Below are 17,419 nucleotides of genomic sequence, written 5' to 3'. Positions count from 1 at the left end.
ATGGGCCCTTCATTGAAATCCACGTAGGAGGTGGGGAAACCACGAGGAACCGGAAAAAGGACACAAAAACGGCTCTAAAATGACAAAACACCCTTCCTGAGAATGATCGATTAGCTACATGAGTTCTTCGAGTCAAGCTTATGGGCGAGTAAGTTCAAGGAATGCTGAATCCGGCTCTCCTCCTCAGGTATAGACGTAACACACTACTCATGAGGCTGCTGAAAACTTTCTGACAACCCACGACTGGGTTCGCCCTTCCATTCGGGGATCATCATCTGGAATTCAAGCGAGTCTCCCGTAAAAATCCCAACGGTTTGCAAAAATGAGTGCATCAGGCACATTTCGGTCCAAGTAATAAACGAGTGAGGGACTGCGTCTGCCCGATGAGCCTCAAGAAGGGCGAAACAGGTCGTTGCTTATCGAAGACTCTTCAGCCCCTTTAGGAGTAATGTGCTGCGACTTTACCATTTATTGCGATATCTCGAATATTGTGCCATCTTTAACATGAGGTGGCCTGGTGAAGTAAATTCAAATGATGAAATCCATCATTAACAAGCGATTCAGCTGGAATTCAGGCGGGTTCATCATGAAAACTCAGTTGGTATGCAAATGGGTATAGTTGTTGTATTTCTTAGGTGTCTTCAGTTGAATGCTATGCGACGGTGAAGGTGCCCGGCTCTCGCTTGTTCCCCCTCAATAACAGGTTCTCAATTCTGTCGTTTTTCACTCAACTCCATGATTGCGCGGCAACCGGGATTCAGCAGCGATAGGTTGCTGTCAATGACCTTGATGAAAGTAATGATGACGACCGTTCAGTGGTATTCTGACCACAGAGCTTTCCCCAAATACTTGGACGTCCAATTAATAATTTGTTCGTATCCAGGGTGTTTGGTGCATTGACGTTTGTGTATGGGCTAGTGGCTTACAATAAGGGAGGCACGATTGTTTTTTTGCGCCAGGAACCACGTGGTTTTCGGTGGGATTAGGACAGAATCGTTGCAACTAACAAGGCACCACGCATCGTTTGCAATGAATGACGCAAATCGGTCATCAACGCTTTCTCCATCTTTGTGCGCAGTTTTGTTCGTCCTTTGATATAAACAAAGCATAATCTGCCTCTCCGCAGAAAACAACTCGACAGATAAGAGCGTATGGGGGAAAGCTTCAAACTGATCAGGAAGTCACTGCTTCACGAAAGAAAACATTTCCATAAAGGAGACTACTCACAAGGTTGCTGAAAACTCTTCGGCAGCCCATGACCGCCCTTCTTGGGGTTCATCAGGTAGGCACAGTCCCCGAGTTTCCGTCAACCTCATGTTCTACTTGAACCCAAATTGGACTGTTTTCGAGAAATACACTCATTTGCAAATCAATTTGGTTTTCACGAGACAAATTGGACTGTTTTCGAGAAATTCATTCATTTGCAAATCAATTTGGTTTTCACGAGAGACTTAACTGGATCTCTCGTATCTGATTTTCTTCAACATAAGGTAAGGCCGGTTGGGTTGGTTTTGAGGGTGAGGGAGATTGGCGGTTGAACGGGGAAACGGGTTTATTCACAAGATGCCCAATTTGTCTGATACTGTTACGGTCACTAAACGTGTCTATTTGCACCAGAAGGATAAATAACCGATCCACTCTTCTCAAAACTAGCAAAGAGCCTGAGCGGACTCCACACAGATGAAGTTAATCAAGTCCTCTGTTTTCTCCACCAGTATGTGTAAGATTTGCCTTTAACAGGCTGTTGATTCAAACGTGCAGTTCTATCACCACAAGTGTATGGTGACCAAGCTCAAGATAACTTGGTGCTAGAGGAGCGAACTCAGTGACTGGAAGGTTCATGGTTCGAAACCGTATTGGCTGCTTCGGTGTGTCAGAGAGTTTGCGCGTGTGCGTGTTCGTTCGTCGTTCTACCATCGCTCTGGCGCGTGACTTGAGCGGCTGATTGGGTGCGTGTCCGATTGATCTGCCTATGTGAGCGCTGAGGGTTAACTGGATGTATGACTCAGTTGCTTGCTTACCCGCCACGAAAGCAGACCAGTTGGCCGTGTGTACACAATACACCCGTGCCATTACTTACGTGTTTTCCTGACTTACCATGAACTACTATAGAAACCAACCTCGACTGTTCCCGTCTGGGCTTGGAACGCCTAGAAGTATCTCAGCCCTCACAGTTCCTTTAGGCAGCAACACAGTGATGCATTGAAACGGTGGCTTAGCTGAACAATCATTATATGGTATTATCGCAAGTGTTCGGAGCAGCACTGGACGAAAGCGGCCAATCTGCACAATCGTGAAATCTTACATCTTTTGCTTTGTTTTTCTATATAGTCAAGACATGAAACACCCCTAGATGTGACCGTGTTCCCTTAGGCCAAACAATGACCAGGGACAGAGAATCAACCACTGGTGTTGAAAAAATTAAGTGCGGAATCGGGACCACACTTAGGTGGAGATGGCGACTGAGTTTGCTCACTGGTCCTTTCTAGCACATGGACACAAAGTGGTGAGTCGAGATAAGCGGCAATCACATCGGCAGTTCTAAGCCCAACATTCCGTCAGAGATTGTAGGAGCCAGTCAACACATGGCCACGTGAATCACGTGATTGAAGGGTGAGCAATGCTATATCCAATCTAAGTGCAATTCACTCACATGGCTGATCAGCCAGTCGTGGATTAACGGGAGGTCGCGGGTTCGAATCTCCCTGGAATTTCGTGAGAGATGCGCAATGCTGGTGATACTCAAACAGCTGTACACTACTTGTCGGCTTTATAGTATCGATTGGCTTCATTTACAGGAAGAAATATCCATTAAGATTGTGGGTAAATCTTTAAGGTTATGTGCAATATGGATTCCATCCCTCGATTATCGATAAAGCCGTGGGCTGTGTGTTACGACCGTTTCGAATTCTTGAGCAACGAGCACCAAAGTTAGCAACCAAACTGGCAAAACTCCGAACGAATGGCTACGCAAATGCGCTGTACTATAAAGATGAAAGTAGTTACACTGAATACAAAATTACAAACCTCAACAGTTTTCGACAAACGGTGAGGTACTCCAAATGGCAAGCAAAGCCGATATGGATATGACCGAAACCGCGTCTCAAACTCATGAATTAAAACAACATATAGCTGCCCAAGGATTTGGTACAAAAATAGTATAACCAGAGCGGTAAAAACGATTGGCGCGGTAAGGAAAACGGAGAATATAGATGTCTTGTAAAACTGAAATAGGGTTCAATTCCACCAGTCCAAAAAGGGGCGGTCCATTTGAATTGTTAACCGGGAAGGCAGTTATTCAAGAGTGGAGGCAATTTTAAATATATATGAAGTTGCAACACTGTGCACAGATTCAGCTATCCACTTCGTATTTTACGGTCTCGGAACTTAGGGATAAATCTGGATTTGCGAGAAGTGTGTGTGTGCGCGCAATATTCTCAACAAATCGGAACCAGTGACTGAGTAAAATTCATTAATAATAGAAGTTGACTTTTTCGCTGAGCTGGGCAATTTGATTGCAAACGTTTCATCGAGGTGACATCATCGATGCGTTGTCGGGGAGCGTAGTGGTGCGTAGCGATGGGTTAGCGGTTTTGGAGCTATCACAGCGAACAAGCCAGTTACCATCTGCGCTACCTGAGCTACCAACATTTACCCCTATAATTAGTAATGTTCCCGTTTTGACGTTCGAATGAATATAATCATGTTCACATGTAACGGTGGATACTACTGATGAGGCGTGCGAGTAGTGTTTTCTCACAAATCCGCTTCGCGTCTCTTGAAAAGTGAGAGTTATTACGAAATTTGTGGAGCCGCTTTGTAGCATTTACTTGCATTTGAGTAACAGTCAATGACTGTCCAAGAAAGTTCAGGAAAACGAGTTCAAGGAGAAGATGGATATTCAGTTTTGTAAACAAGACGCATATGATAGTATTGCTCCCCTGTCCAATAGTCTGTAACTGTTCTGGTTGGCGTTCACTAATCATCATCTCCGCAGCGAAGGCCTTCCTTTCACCAACATCTCCTCCTATAATTAGTAGTTTTGCCGTTTTAACGTTCGAAAGGGACATAATCATGTACACATGTTGCGATGGGCCTGTCTAGTAATGAATGATAAAGAGTAGTGGTAATAATCATTCAGCTGTATCACCCTTTTGGCCCGTAACTGCCGTGCCACCCGAAGGAAGCACGAGGGCCGATATACTGCCAGTTTACCCGGGCACAATCACAAGCAGCTGAGATACAGAGGGTGGGTTTGAACCATGGAGCGTAAATTAGCAAGATTGACGACCGTTTACCTGGAGTTAGTCAATTTGGTTGACCAGGCGACCAGATTTGGCTTTTTATTGCCCTGTGTAAGTATAGAAAAGCCTCCATCGGTGCCGGAAGCGAAATTGGAAATGCTTTTGTTCGTGCAAAAAGGTCAGTGTGGATATTTGTGGAAGATAGTTAATATGTAAACTTAACAGCCACTCTTGACAGTAGTATAAAAGATGAAAACATCGTCCAGTTGCAGAACTCTTCTGACTTCTGGTTGCCGCAAAATGGGAAAACGAGGGCTGTCTAGAGAAGAACATCTGAGATGCCTGAGACCGGGTTCGAACCACGGACATTCCGATCAGTAACAACAAAGTTATATAAAGGCAATGAGAGGAGGAACCTCGAGCGGACGAGTTGCTGTCGGAATCCAAAAGAAAGATCTTTACTGCTTTTATTACAATGTCTAAACAGAAACGTCAAAAGTTTTGTTTATCACGGCTTTTAGACTTCCTCCAACGCATTGATTTTCTGGGGCAACTGGAAATGCGCTGATAACTATAGGTGGAATATATGTTTTTTATATGTTTGTATGCACAAGTGTTCGTGTTAACCTGTAGCGCCCCGATTCGTCGCGCTTGGCTGCAACACAAGGATGAACTCATGGAACAACTGGTTCAGTAAAACGGAAGATATCAGTTCATCGACCTAGAGACGTGTGTGCATGTGTGTGTGTGTGCAAACGTCCCATAGTCACGTACTCACGTTTTCTATTGGCTATCACGACAAGTAACCTTGAGTGTGTTTTATGGCAAGAGCAGCAATGAATACCGTAATTCACGGTAATTCTCACGGTTACTTCACATGGCTTCGTTGTTGCGTGCTTTGCATGCATTACGTCAACCAGTCAAAGCCCGTTGACGTAGATACACACGTTTGTTTCTCAGAATTTGCGTAATTCCAACGAATGCTGGAATTCAGTTTGACGTTCTCAAGTTATGTTGGGGTTTTGAGTAGTGTAGATCATCTGACGCCGGTACCATCCTTGCCATTATGTTTAAAATGACAGGTCCGACACATTGACGTACGATATCCTGCTCACCGCTACCTGAGTAATCCTGGTTGAAGAAAGGATAAACAATGTTGGTGAGATAAAAGGCTCAACATTTCCGTTTACAAACCCGGTGTAGATTGAAGAAAGTTAAATTCATTGGGTGTTTCTGTGAACTATAAGATGACAGCACACGTCACACTCTTCAGAAGGGAAAACCGAAACAGGGACGCTTAAATATGAATAAGTAGTATTCGGTCTGTTAAACATTTCTAATTAGAGACGAGAGGCACAGACTTGAAGGTCAGTGGTTCGAACCCAATTTCTACATCTGGACTGCTCCTGTCTAGGCTTGGGCAACCTGACAGTATCTTGGTCTTCGTGCTTCCTTCGGGTGGCATAGTAGCTAGACTTTGGGAAAGGTGTTACGGCTGAACGATTCTCATATTTTTTGTTATATCCCCGGTAAGCCGAAACTCTGCTCTTCCCCTGAGAAAACATTTTAAGTCAAGCATATCACTTGTTAGGCTGAGCGAAGTTCCTACCAGGCAGCAGAACAAGCTTACCACTGGGATGAATCAATCAGACTGGCATCGACAGTAATTGTGGCATTCCCCCAACCCCAGAAACTACGACGTGGTTAGACATTCTCACGAGGTGATTTCCACACCTATCAAACTGCTATTAGTCGCTTTGAGAAACATTTGTCATTGGTTGATGGAACGCATCGAAAGCGGGAAATCACTCGGATCTTCCCTGACGTAAGCACTACTCATAAGGTTGCTGAAAGTTCTCCCACCACTGGCGCGATCTCCAAATTTCCATCAGCTTGAAATTGTACGCAGTCGTCAGAATACATTCACTTGAAAGGTAGATTCGTGTTCACAAGGGACTCCGATGAACCTCTCGTCTATGAATATGCTGTACGAAGACAGCACATGATTCAGCTGACACGACATTCAGGATTTCAAAGAATAATTTCTTAGAATGTTGTTGAAGAACTACTTGAAGGAATGAGTAATTCACCTGAATCCGTCGTTATACCAACATAGTTTACAAAAACTTGTATTTAGTCAAGCCAGCTTCTCGTTTCCAAAAAAAACATCTCCGTACAAAGACCGTCTGAGGTCCCCGTTGGAATGTTAATCCAGACATCAAAGTGCGTTTTTCGAATAGCGATAGCTAGCTAGCGATTTCGTTTTCTAAAGATTGCTAAAGTCAAATTTGAAGTTGATAAGCAAAGCTCCAAACGTCATCCATTCCAGACCGCAATTCGTAGGGGTAGAACAGTAGCGAATTGTGTAGACTCGACGGTTAAAAAAAGCCTCATACAAAATCACGTGCTTTGGAAAACGGCCACAGCGCTGTTTTTATAACAAGAGTCTGTGAAATGAAAACTCAGGAAACGTGCTCGATTCCATCCATTCGATCGATAACCCAATCGTGTTGACCCACCAGGTGCGCATGTAATTGGCTCGCCGAATTACTGCTGTATTTTGGTTCTGTTTTTTTGTAGCCGCACAGGTGCCTGATTAATTCGCCGATGTTGCGCGTTTTTACGAACTCTGTACTCTCGTTGGTTATTTGGCATGATCTACCAGCGATCTCAACGAGTGAGACTGAAATCTGACCAATAAACTGACTTATCAAGTCTTGCGACTTATCCGCACTTTGGATGAGCCCATTCCGGCCGTCTTCAAAACCTCATACGAAATTTTACCAGTTACTGGGTATTTCGAGACATTATTCAATCCGAAAGTAGTCGGATGTCACCTTCACCTTAGGGTTAAGTTCGTCTGACTCTTGATATTATCCGGGACAGTTCGTATTGACCAAAAAGTTACTGAGGTCGGTCGTTATTTCGTGTGGTGAATGGTGATCATCAACTAACTGATGGGGTTTATTCTGGGCGGACGGTGACACTTTTCTTGACAAGCAAGTAAATATTACTTCCCAAATCGGAGCACAAGTGCCGTGTGACTGGCTTGGATATAGGCGGGTTTAGAACGCGTATCTTTGGCAAATCGACTAGGCTTAAGGGCCTACTTTCTGTGGACTTTTGTGGTATGTAGTGTATTGAAACCTAAGATCAGTCGTTTTCTCACTTGGAACGTCCGTTGGTCTCTTTTGATGTGAGTTTTTACAGGCTACACGGTACATGTTCGAACTCAACTTCCATCCGAATAAGAGACTAGCCGGTCGGTTGTTCTCCGTAGAGAACAAGTTGAAGCCACCGCGGTAAGAGGTCCACCTACTCGCTTCGGTTGTTTCGTTTTCTGTGGGCAAGCTTCTAAACCACCGATGATTAAAGAAACCGACGAGACGTCCTCATTCTGTGCTAGGCCACAGACACCGTCCTAGATGGTTGACATTTCTTGACTCAGCTTGTCCATAAAAGCACGGTTGACGCAAACCAGTTCTGGCGATTGTATTGCAGACAGCATGTCGTCAGCTGACTGTCGACCAAACAGGGCAATTACGATGGCAACAAACCGGTCGCGCGTACCTGGAAAGGGCTTAAATCAAGACAGACTGCACGAGTAATACGATACTGTCTGTGTACAGAAAATGATGCATTTTGACGGGGTCTCCAAGCTTGTCATGAGTGTGTTGGATTCGTTCCCGTCGCATCTTAACTCAGTCCAGGTCAAGCCGCTTCGACACATTAAAAACTGACTGTTCATGGAACTCGGAAAATATTCGTTGCTTGATATTGTTTTTGATAGTTAAGCCAGACGAACTAGGGTAAGGTAATTTCGTCTAATGAACTGTCGGATAAAGGCCGCCTCTTATCAAGGGATAGGTTTGTCAGCCACATAGAATTGCCAGTGAACGTCTGGTTAGGATTAGACATAGCTATCGGACACGAGTGATAATCCCTTTCTGGAGCACTGTGGTATTTAGTTGCTCCTGAATAAAGAGAGTGTTTCTCACTGCATTTATGGTCTCCAGTCTCACTGAACGAGACAAAAGACCGACTTGGGGTGGACAGTGAGCATGGGAATTCTGTGACACGAAAAACGGACCATAAGACGAAAATCTGCGATTAAAAATGAGCAGTTCTGTGATATCTAGCCCGCAATCTGTGAATCACTTATGGGTTATGACGGGAGACTCACCTGAAACCCAACTGAATCTCCCGTTTATGATGTTCTTTCTGGCAACCTTATGAGTGGCTTTCCAGGGCTTAGTTCTAAATGACTTTACTTAGCGGGTAGCAATATACAACAAAGTACACGGCACACCAAACATCTACGCCCCGACTCGCTAATCTGTGGATGACAGTGAATAGTAGATTTAATGTGCCCATATTTTGTTCTTTCATGCTTACGACAGCGTCAACTAAGGTGGTGGAGGAAGCATGTGGTTTCCAGTGTTCACCTCAGCAGTATCCGGGTGATAGTAAATTGTCTGCGCGGTACTCTCTGAAATCTCCGTTAAGGAATGGTTCGTTCTGTTTTATCTCCGTTAGAAGCCTAGGTTGCGTCATCACCAGGGACCCGTGCTTTTTGAGTAGGGTGAAACTTTGCGATCTTTCGGGGAGAATAGAATTGGGGAAAAACGTCGCAGAAAACAAAGTTTTGCGGGCAATTAGACATCGGGTTGAATTTTTGGGGAGGCTTGAGGTGTTGGCCAAGTGCATCTTGTTTGTAGGGTAAGAATGACCAACAATACGAGTACCTCCATCCCCACTAAGACTCACCAGGTGTGCACAGATGGATTTCTATGTCAGTATTGCCAGCCTACTGATCGCTAGGTCACGTGCATATCGATCGTTTTGAATTCACATAATCACCGGACCACTGGTGACTAGTCATCTATTTTATCCAGTAACCTTGGACCGGTGAAGATGGAAGCTCTCTTTTTCGAATTTATGACCAATCGGTGGCATCCTTACTTCTAAGGAAATGACCTGTTAATTACCTGGTCAGCCAATAGGATTGGTGATGATTCTGAAGAGGCATTATGATTTTTCATTGGCACTCAGCTAATCAAGTGAATAGGTTAGCATCCGGTTGAATTACATAAGGTCATTCACTTGAGACGCAAAGAACCCAGTTTATTACTTGCCTCACTTGAGAAGGACTACCAAAGATCACTGATAATTTCCGTGATAACCACTCCGAAAGGTGCAATCTGACTGTTAATTTAGACGAAACACTTGTGTACATTTTGCTTGTTTTGTGATACCCCTTTAATCGTTACCAAAGCGCTTTCTCGTCTCGAGTTGATCGGAGCAAACTTTGACGTGACATTCCCGCGTTCGTTTCGTTTGTTCCCTTCAAACATTTTTAGCAACATTCAGGCGATGCGCATAATTCAGGAGCCAAGTAAGCTACATAGCGTTCACGATGGTTTATTCGGGTTGAAGTCATCAAGGAAGCCTCTGTCAGTTGCCCAAGTTCAGAAGCAACCACGAGTGACCATATTCATCCGGTAGTTTATTCCCTCTATCATCGTCAGAGAATAACACCTATGTAAGTAGCTCAGGTGGAGATTTTTCTCACAAGATGACAGGAACTTCCACCTGACAAGTCGTTGGTCGAGGAGCCAGTGAAGAGTTGATTCGCATCCTGTGGTTGAAGGATGAGTGACGGTGTATTTTATCATCCAATTGCGAGTTAATTACATTGATGACCAATCGCCCGGGGCCAAATGGTTAAGTGTTTAAAATAGTTTGCTTGGAGTCGCTGATTCGTGAGCTGCGCACAGCTCATGATTCCCAATAGAAACGAAACCGCTGTAGAGCGCTTCTGGTTTTTTTCAACATAGAGCCATGATCATCACAGCTGACGTCATGAAACTTTCTCGATCACGAAATTCGATACCGTGTTGTCAAAAGAACGACTAGTGTGAGCTCCGAGTCTGCCTTGGTCATGTGACGCAAATCGACCGTATCAATCAATGAATGGCTAACTAGACAACCTCAGGGCATCCAATTATATTCTAGGTGGGTTACACTGACAACCAATCATCTGAGTTTCCACTTTTTCTAACTTGGTAGCTGATTATTTTATCAGTAACCTCTATTTTAACCGACAGATTTGTACTGAGCTGAAAATGAGACCGCGAAAACATTATTGTTCGTCACCGCTTTCTGGTTGATACTTTTTTCTAGTCTGATAAACCGTGCTGGATTTTTTGTCACGAAGAAGAAGGATAGAGTAAGGCTCGGTAACGGCCTCTATTCTGTTCGATTGATGGTTTGCCCTCAGGGCGTATTCGCCCGCAAGCTGGCGGTAAGGTACTTCAGAATAACTTACATCTTTTATATTTCGATGAGATCTGCTGGCTTGGGAAACCGTGTACTTCCCGGGACCTCGCTGTAAATCTCGGTCTTTGAATGCTACTGGTGATAGCTGTACGATGGACTTAAGGATCAACTTTTGTGTATCACGCGTGTGTCAAGCAGCAGTGAGGATTCCATCATATACAGCTCTGTCTTTTGACTCTGCGTAAGGTTTCGCGGCACTGTCAGACCCAAGGTATGACTATTGTTTACTGGGTACCATAACAGCTTTTATGCCCATCTCCAGCCACTTGCCAGTTCCTAGGCCACTGCAAAAACCATTTGTACAGGCGCTAGCTCTCATGTGGCGGACTATTCACTTGACAGGATCAGGCGGCCCCCGTGTTAGATGTTAACCACCCACGGATTGAACTATGGTCACTGCTTTTCATTCTGAATGACACAAGCCTAACCTTATCGATTTTGTCGTTCCTGAGTGTGAGGAACAGATGTCAGAATAGTACCCTTGAGTCACTCTGGGTGTAGTTCTGAAAACATGGGGCTTAAATCTACTGACATCCACTGAAACTGTAGTTCACACCAAATGTCCTCTCCTACGCAGATGGCCAGTCACAACATTGGGATAGTTCTGTGGTGCAGTTGAGTTTGCATTTTAGCCCACCCGAGTCTTACTGGTCCGAACCCAAACTTACTTCCGAAAATGAGAGAAAAATTCTCCCTCCGACTAAGGACAACTCAAATCATACATTGGTATACATTTGTTCTTCATTGTCATCAATGTCGTCTGCTAATCTAGCACGGTCAACCCCCCAGGTAGACCCTTCACTCATTGTCTGCGAGCGGCAATGGAAATACTGCTTTCGCCTTAGATGGAGAAGCTTAGGCCTCTACTTTTCAGGTCGGTGGAAAGGTCAACTATGTGTGTAAAGTGTATGCGAACTCAACTACTCAACTACACACCAATGTGTCTTTTCCTTGCGGATGACTCAGCTGCTCCCCAGCTGAATCTCTCGTTTACGATGTTTTCTTCAAACGGGTATGCTTTACAAAGCGCGCCTCATGATTCAGTTTGTACGATATACGAGATATCGCAGTATAGAGACTTGAACGGAACCACTCGAGGTTGCTGTCGAACATGGGTCGTAATTCAAAAGTACAATCCGAAATGTCAGGGAAACTTCCGGTGAATTTAGCCATCAGAGACTGGATAGATGTTTATATCCCATAAACCTAGTTGCACGTGCGTTAAAATACCGAGCGATGTATCCACCATACTCTGTGTACGGCTGTCGTCTGCCTCGCAGTCACCAGGACAGACAACGCAAGCCGTTTCTGTGGGGACGTCAGTCATTGGTTGAAGCGCTACACCTACCTACCTGCTAAACCAGAGAGAGAGAGGACGAAAAAAGGGACCATCGTCGAGACACTTAAGCAAAGTTGACGGTGACGTCAACCCAGGCTTGACGCGAAGTGAACGACAAGGACACTCGAGGTTTTTAGTGACGTCACGCCATATGGGCTGTCACTTCGCGGCCGCGAAGGGTGACGCATTAATGGTTATCTAAACCAGCATCGCTGATTCCAGTACCGCTCACAAAGCTTGTGAGAACTCCATTCTTCAGACTCATCAAATGGGACTTTTATCTTGCTAATATATATTTATCGTTCCTCTGCCCGGACTTGGGACCAATTAAGCTGAGCTGCTTCCGGATTTCCAGGGGCTTGGGTTCGAACCACAGACGGTCACTAAGTTCGTGCCCTAACCACAATGAAATATAGAGATTCAAAGGGACTTCATCTTGGTCTTCTGCCAGCCTTTGGTGATCGCTGCGACAGTTGCACCACAAACAACAACATAGGTGGCGTGTCGGTGGCTTTCCAAATCAACTGATCTGTCGGACCGAAGTAGACGCAGTGCACCAAATCTGGCCTGGCAGAACAGAACACTCGCCAACTTACTGACCCGTCACAACAAGAGATCTTACCGTGATGTGACGGTTAGCGTACCTCGGCGACCAATTGAGCTATACTGGGGGTTGTCCCCGCGACACTTTCATACCAGGTTGGTCAATGGTTAGAGGTCTGACAAACCCAGTCTGCAGGTTGGCGGTTGGAACATGTGCGGCGACTTGCTCGCTAAAAATGGTGATGTGCTTGCATTTCCAGCCAAACACCGCTGTTTTGCGGTCAGGCTTTTGAGCCAAAGGCTTTGGTTGAGGACCCTAATCGTCATCCTGTCTAGGTGTGGGCGCCCTGGCAGTATGCAGACCCGCGTACAACCATGAATTGCACATACAGTAAGGCAGCGAAACATCAGTATTGAACACTGATATCATGCTATGCATGATGATGATGATGATGCTGATGATGATGATAAGGCAGCTTGCTGACAGGAAGGTCCTTGGTTCGAATCCAACCCCTGCCTCTCGGATGTCCCCGTCTAGGTTTGGACAACCTGGCAGTGTGGTGGCGCCCGTGCTTCCTTCGGCTAACATGGTGACCAGACAGACTATTATTATCATTAGTAAAAACGTACAACCGAATCAAGAAAAGTGACTTCAGTATTATATTTGTAAAATATCTTAACAAGATGACCAGGAGAATTGAATTCACCAAGCGAAAAATTGATGGTTTTCACAACTTCGGTTTGCACTTTCGTTTGGGAAAACTTTTTATACATGGAGTTCTATAGTGAAGGAAGGTAAATCCGGCTCAAACTGAATTCTGTTCACATATATTTGCCGTCAATCTTTTCAGTACAAACCTCTTACCCTATTGAACAATAATCCGCGTTCATGCGACACACTCACTCATTTATGAAAATTGTACCCATACGCCCTTGCTTGCAGATTTCCGCACGAGCGATCCTTGCGGAGCGGTGAATTGAAGAAAGACGGTGGTTGTCATTTCAATAGCGGTCGAAATCCGTGATTTCGTCCACCCGGTAGGTGAAATTACAACGTACTCTCGTCAAAAACAAAGACGTGTTTTGTTCACTTCAGTTCGTCTGCACTGGTAGTCAGCTGGGTTTGACTCGATATCCAGCGTCCTGAATTCACACGTTCTTTGTGCGTGTCCCATGCCGTCCAACTGGTCGGTCATTCGATTGCTGGTGAACTCTCGTCTATTGGGCCGCAGTTCTTTGTTTCACCGATGCTCATTCGGCCGGACAAAGCAGTTTTTGTTCCAATGCCATCAACCGAGATTTTGGACCCGAGTGTGGTGTATTTTTGTTGATGTTGTACTATTCATACACATACGTATATGTATACCAATAGGTCACTGAGGAAGTATCACTTAGACAGGATATGGTTGTAAAATTAGACAACAGTTTCCGAGAAATACACCCACTTGCAAATCAAGTTGGCTTTCACGAGAGACCCAACTAAATCTCTCGTTTGTGATATTCTACATGAAAATGCCTCATGAAAATATTCCGTGATATCTGGAATATCATGCCAACTGAATCATGAGGCGGCCTGTGTGCAGCACATTCAGTTGTAGAATATCATCAACGAGAGATTCAGTTGAGTCTCCCGTAAAAACTAAGTGTAACTAAGTGCAACTAAGTGTATTTGTCGAAGTCAATCCAATTTGGATTCAAGTAGAACATGAGGTTGACGGAAACTCGGGGAGTGCGCCTACCTGATGAACCCCAAGAAGGGCGAAACCGGTCGTGGGCTGTCGAAGAATTTTCAGAAAACTTGTGAGTAGTTTTCTTCATGAAGATAGTCAGCATTTATTTATAAAAGGCCAGTGATTATCTGAGTGAAATGTTTTTTACTTTTGACGGTGAATAATTGTGGGAAATCACTAAACTACAGACTTGCTTCATACATATTCTCTCTTGAGGTTTGGAAACGGTCCCAGTTGAGTAGTTCCCCGGCTGATGTCTGAAGTAACGTGATAACGTCCCATGCCCGCCAACGAATGTTGCACCTCGGTTATGCTTTTTTCAGCTGATTTAATGGCATTATCTTTAGAATGGTACGCCTTCACAACAGTTCCACGGGCTTCAAAAATCAGACTTGATTGGAATAAGCGCATCAGTCTAACGCTTGTGATGTGTCATCAACTCTTGAACGCAAACTGCTCGCCGGGATTCAGCGGCAGACTGAGGTGCGAGTTTGTCAGTTTATTTGGGATAGGTTATACAACAGTAATTTATCGTGCTCCAGTTCACCTCTGAGCTGTTTCATTGAAGCGCGAACTCCCAGTAGAACAACATACACCCGACGATTCGCACCTGACAACCACATGATGTAAGTTGTCATAACCAGGTGTACAAAGATACAGTACATCCCCAGAGTCACATGTGTAGCTCCTGTAACATCGTCGAAATCAATAACTGCGACGAATAAATAAGACTATAGACGTAATGCGCTACCCGCAAGGTTGCTGGAAATTCTTCGACAGCCCACGACCAGTTTCGCCTTTCTTGGGTGGGGTCTCCTAGTTTCCGTCAACCTCATGTTCTACTTGAACCCAAATAGCACGAGATTAGCGGAATACACTGAATTACAAAGCAATTTGGTTTTGCGGGAGACTCACCTGGAGGCCATTCGAATCTCTCGTCTATGGTGTTTTGTAGGTAACTGAATGTATATAATAAAAAGAGTAAAGCGTTGGTTATCCTGAAAGAACGCGCCACTCATAAGTTTGTTAAAACATCTACAGCCTACGACCTACTTCGTCCTTCTTGGAGCTCATCAGGTAGACTAATTTATGGAGAAGTTGCACGGTATCACATATACGGTTCACGTTCATCATGCTTCTTTTATATCCCGGAAAAGTTTAAGCTGGCCATCTCCTGGCACATGTTTTTTAAATGGGTTGACCATCATAAAAATCGATTTTGCGTTTCAAAGTTGGGTTCATCTTGACAGCCTTGTATGAGGGATCGTACGGCAAAGAAGTGTACAGTTGTCACGCTTTTTTTTCTAATCGGGACCTCTGGCACCGGATCTGCGCGTCCTCTGTGGGAATTATTGATCTTTGGTTGATGCCTCCAGTCTGCTTAGACATCTAGAGAAATCTGATATGACTGCAATACAGCAGCAGTTGTGGGACAATTAGTCTCATTTGGCATAACACTCACAGGAAGTGACCAAAAAGTTGCCACTGGCCCTGTGCAGGGTATCTCCCCCCAGAGGACTCAACTAACGAAGCAGGCCGATCCTAATAGGTCTTTCCCACAACTGGTGGGATTCACTGTTCCAAAAAGTCTTTGAAACATTCTATTTCCTCAAGAGGTTCATACTCACCAAAAATTTCAAGACAAGCCTATTCAGCAGTACAAAGAATGTAATAGTCATACTAAGAACAACCGGAGTTTTTCAGCACAATTCACAGTGGGATAAGGTAGCGTGAGAACTTAAAATCTGGTCATTTGAAGTGGTTTAGAATGGAGTTTAGGACAGTCATTCTATTCTTTTATTGCTGGTCCAAAAATGTGGCAAAAAACAAATTCTGCTCAGTGGAACTATCTATTAGCCACGCGACCGTTGTTGACTGGAAGAACTTTCTTCACGATCAGTCATCCTCTCTGATAGATGGGCATCATACTAAGGAATCGGAACGATGATTGACATGAAGTATACTCATGAAACGGTCAATGATACCGAAAAGTTTGTGGATCCAATGACTGGAGCTCACACACAAACCATCGAATCTCTTTGGCATGTCTACAAGATGCAGCATAAACGCCAATGCGACACACACCGATCTTTAGTGGACAGCTAATTGTGTGAGTTCGATTGGAAGCAAAGGTACCGAAAAACGGACCTTTTCATGCAAATTTCACCCTCTTCAATAATAACTATAAGTATAATTTTCATATCCTCTTTATTCTAATCTTTTTCGGGTTGGCGGGGGTTAATTTTTTTGGGTGAAATTAGACAATGTGTTTACCAAACTAATTTAGTTTTAATGGGAGACTCAAGTAAATCCTAGCTAAATCTCTTAGTTGTGATAGTCTCAACTGGATACACTGTACAAAGGTGATCTTATCTTTCCTTTTTTCGAAATATAGCAGTACAGTGTCTCGACGGATCAAATCATTAGTCCTTGGAGGAATGTACGTCACTGGCAAGTTGAGTCGGTACAGGCCTACACTGCTCTAGCCCGACGTTAACAGTGTGGACGTCACGTGCATTGCTTTTTGGTACGATAACCCATTGTCCCGATTTCTTTGCCATCGTACAGTTTAACTGAACACTGACGCTCGAATCAGCTGATTTAGATGAGTTCCCGAGGGTGGCGATGGAACATCGCAAAACATCTACCGCCCTCACACTCGACTCGCATGCTAGGACTGCTCTCACGAGGATGCCCCGCCCACGTCCCCTACCGGTGATATTAAAAGCGAAATGCGGCTAGGTCCTAGTGAACGCAGTAAGGACATTTTCATCTCATACGGTGAACACTTGGGCAAAGAACTTTTGCAGGCTGTCACTGTAGCTGGCCGAAAAACGGACTCGCCAGTCGGTTGCCAGATTCACCGTACGTCCCTCGCTCAGGGGCACCAACAAACTACGGCACACTGTCTAGGCTTCGAGACCTAGAAAGGGCAGCGTGGGGCTTCAGACACACAGGCTCAGTATCCCCAATTTTAGCAGTTTTGGTTCTTTATTTCGGTTAGTCAGAACAGCCTTTCTTGTGTTGTTTTGAATTCATCACATGGGAGTAAATAGAGCTAAGGAGAACATGATTTGGCTCAATCTGTGGTGATCTTCCAGCTTTCTTGCCCCACGGACTTGAACACAACAACTGAGACCAGACGGTTGGACCATTTAAATTGTCGAATATGAGTGCTTGCTCGTTCGGAAACTCCGCTGGGTTAAGTAACTTCAACGAAACGT

The 17,419-nt window shown here is 44.6% G+C and overlaps 1 protein-coding gene across 1 annotated transcript; it reads left to right on the top strand.

The window, feature by feature from the left end:
- Window positions 1-3,326: 3,326 nt before the first annotated feature.
- T265_03663 (hypothetical protein) lies at window positions 3,327-12,637 on the top strand (the record flags this gene model as incomplete). The annotated part of the gene is made up of 5 exons (XM_009168205.1): window positions 3,327-3,414; window positions 5,589-5,710; window positions 7,455-7,546; window positions 10,428-10,548; window positions 12,419-12,637. The coding sequence occupies 5 exons, from the start codon at window positions 3,327-3,329 to the stop codon at window positions 12,635-12,637; spliced, it is 642 nt and encodes a 213-aa protein (XP_009166469.1).
- Between the last annotated feature and the right edge of the window lie 4,782 nt (window positions 12,638-17,419).

The sequence above is a fragment of the Opisthorchis viverrini genome, assembly GCF_000715545.1.
Source record: "Opisthorchis viverrini unplaced genomic scaffold opera_v5_53, whole genome shotgun sequence".
NCBI classification, from domain to species: domain Eukaryota; kingdom Metazoa; phylum Platyhelminthes; class Trematoda; order Opisthorchiida; family Opisthorchiidae; genus Opisthorchis; species Opisthorchis viverrini.
This window is presented reverse-complemented; position numbering and strand designations above follow the sequence as displayed.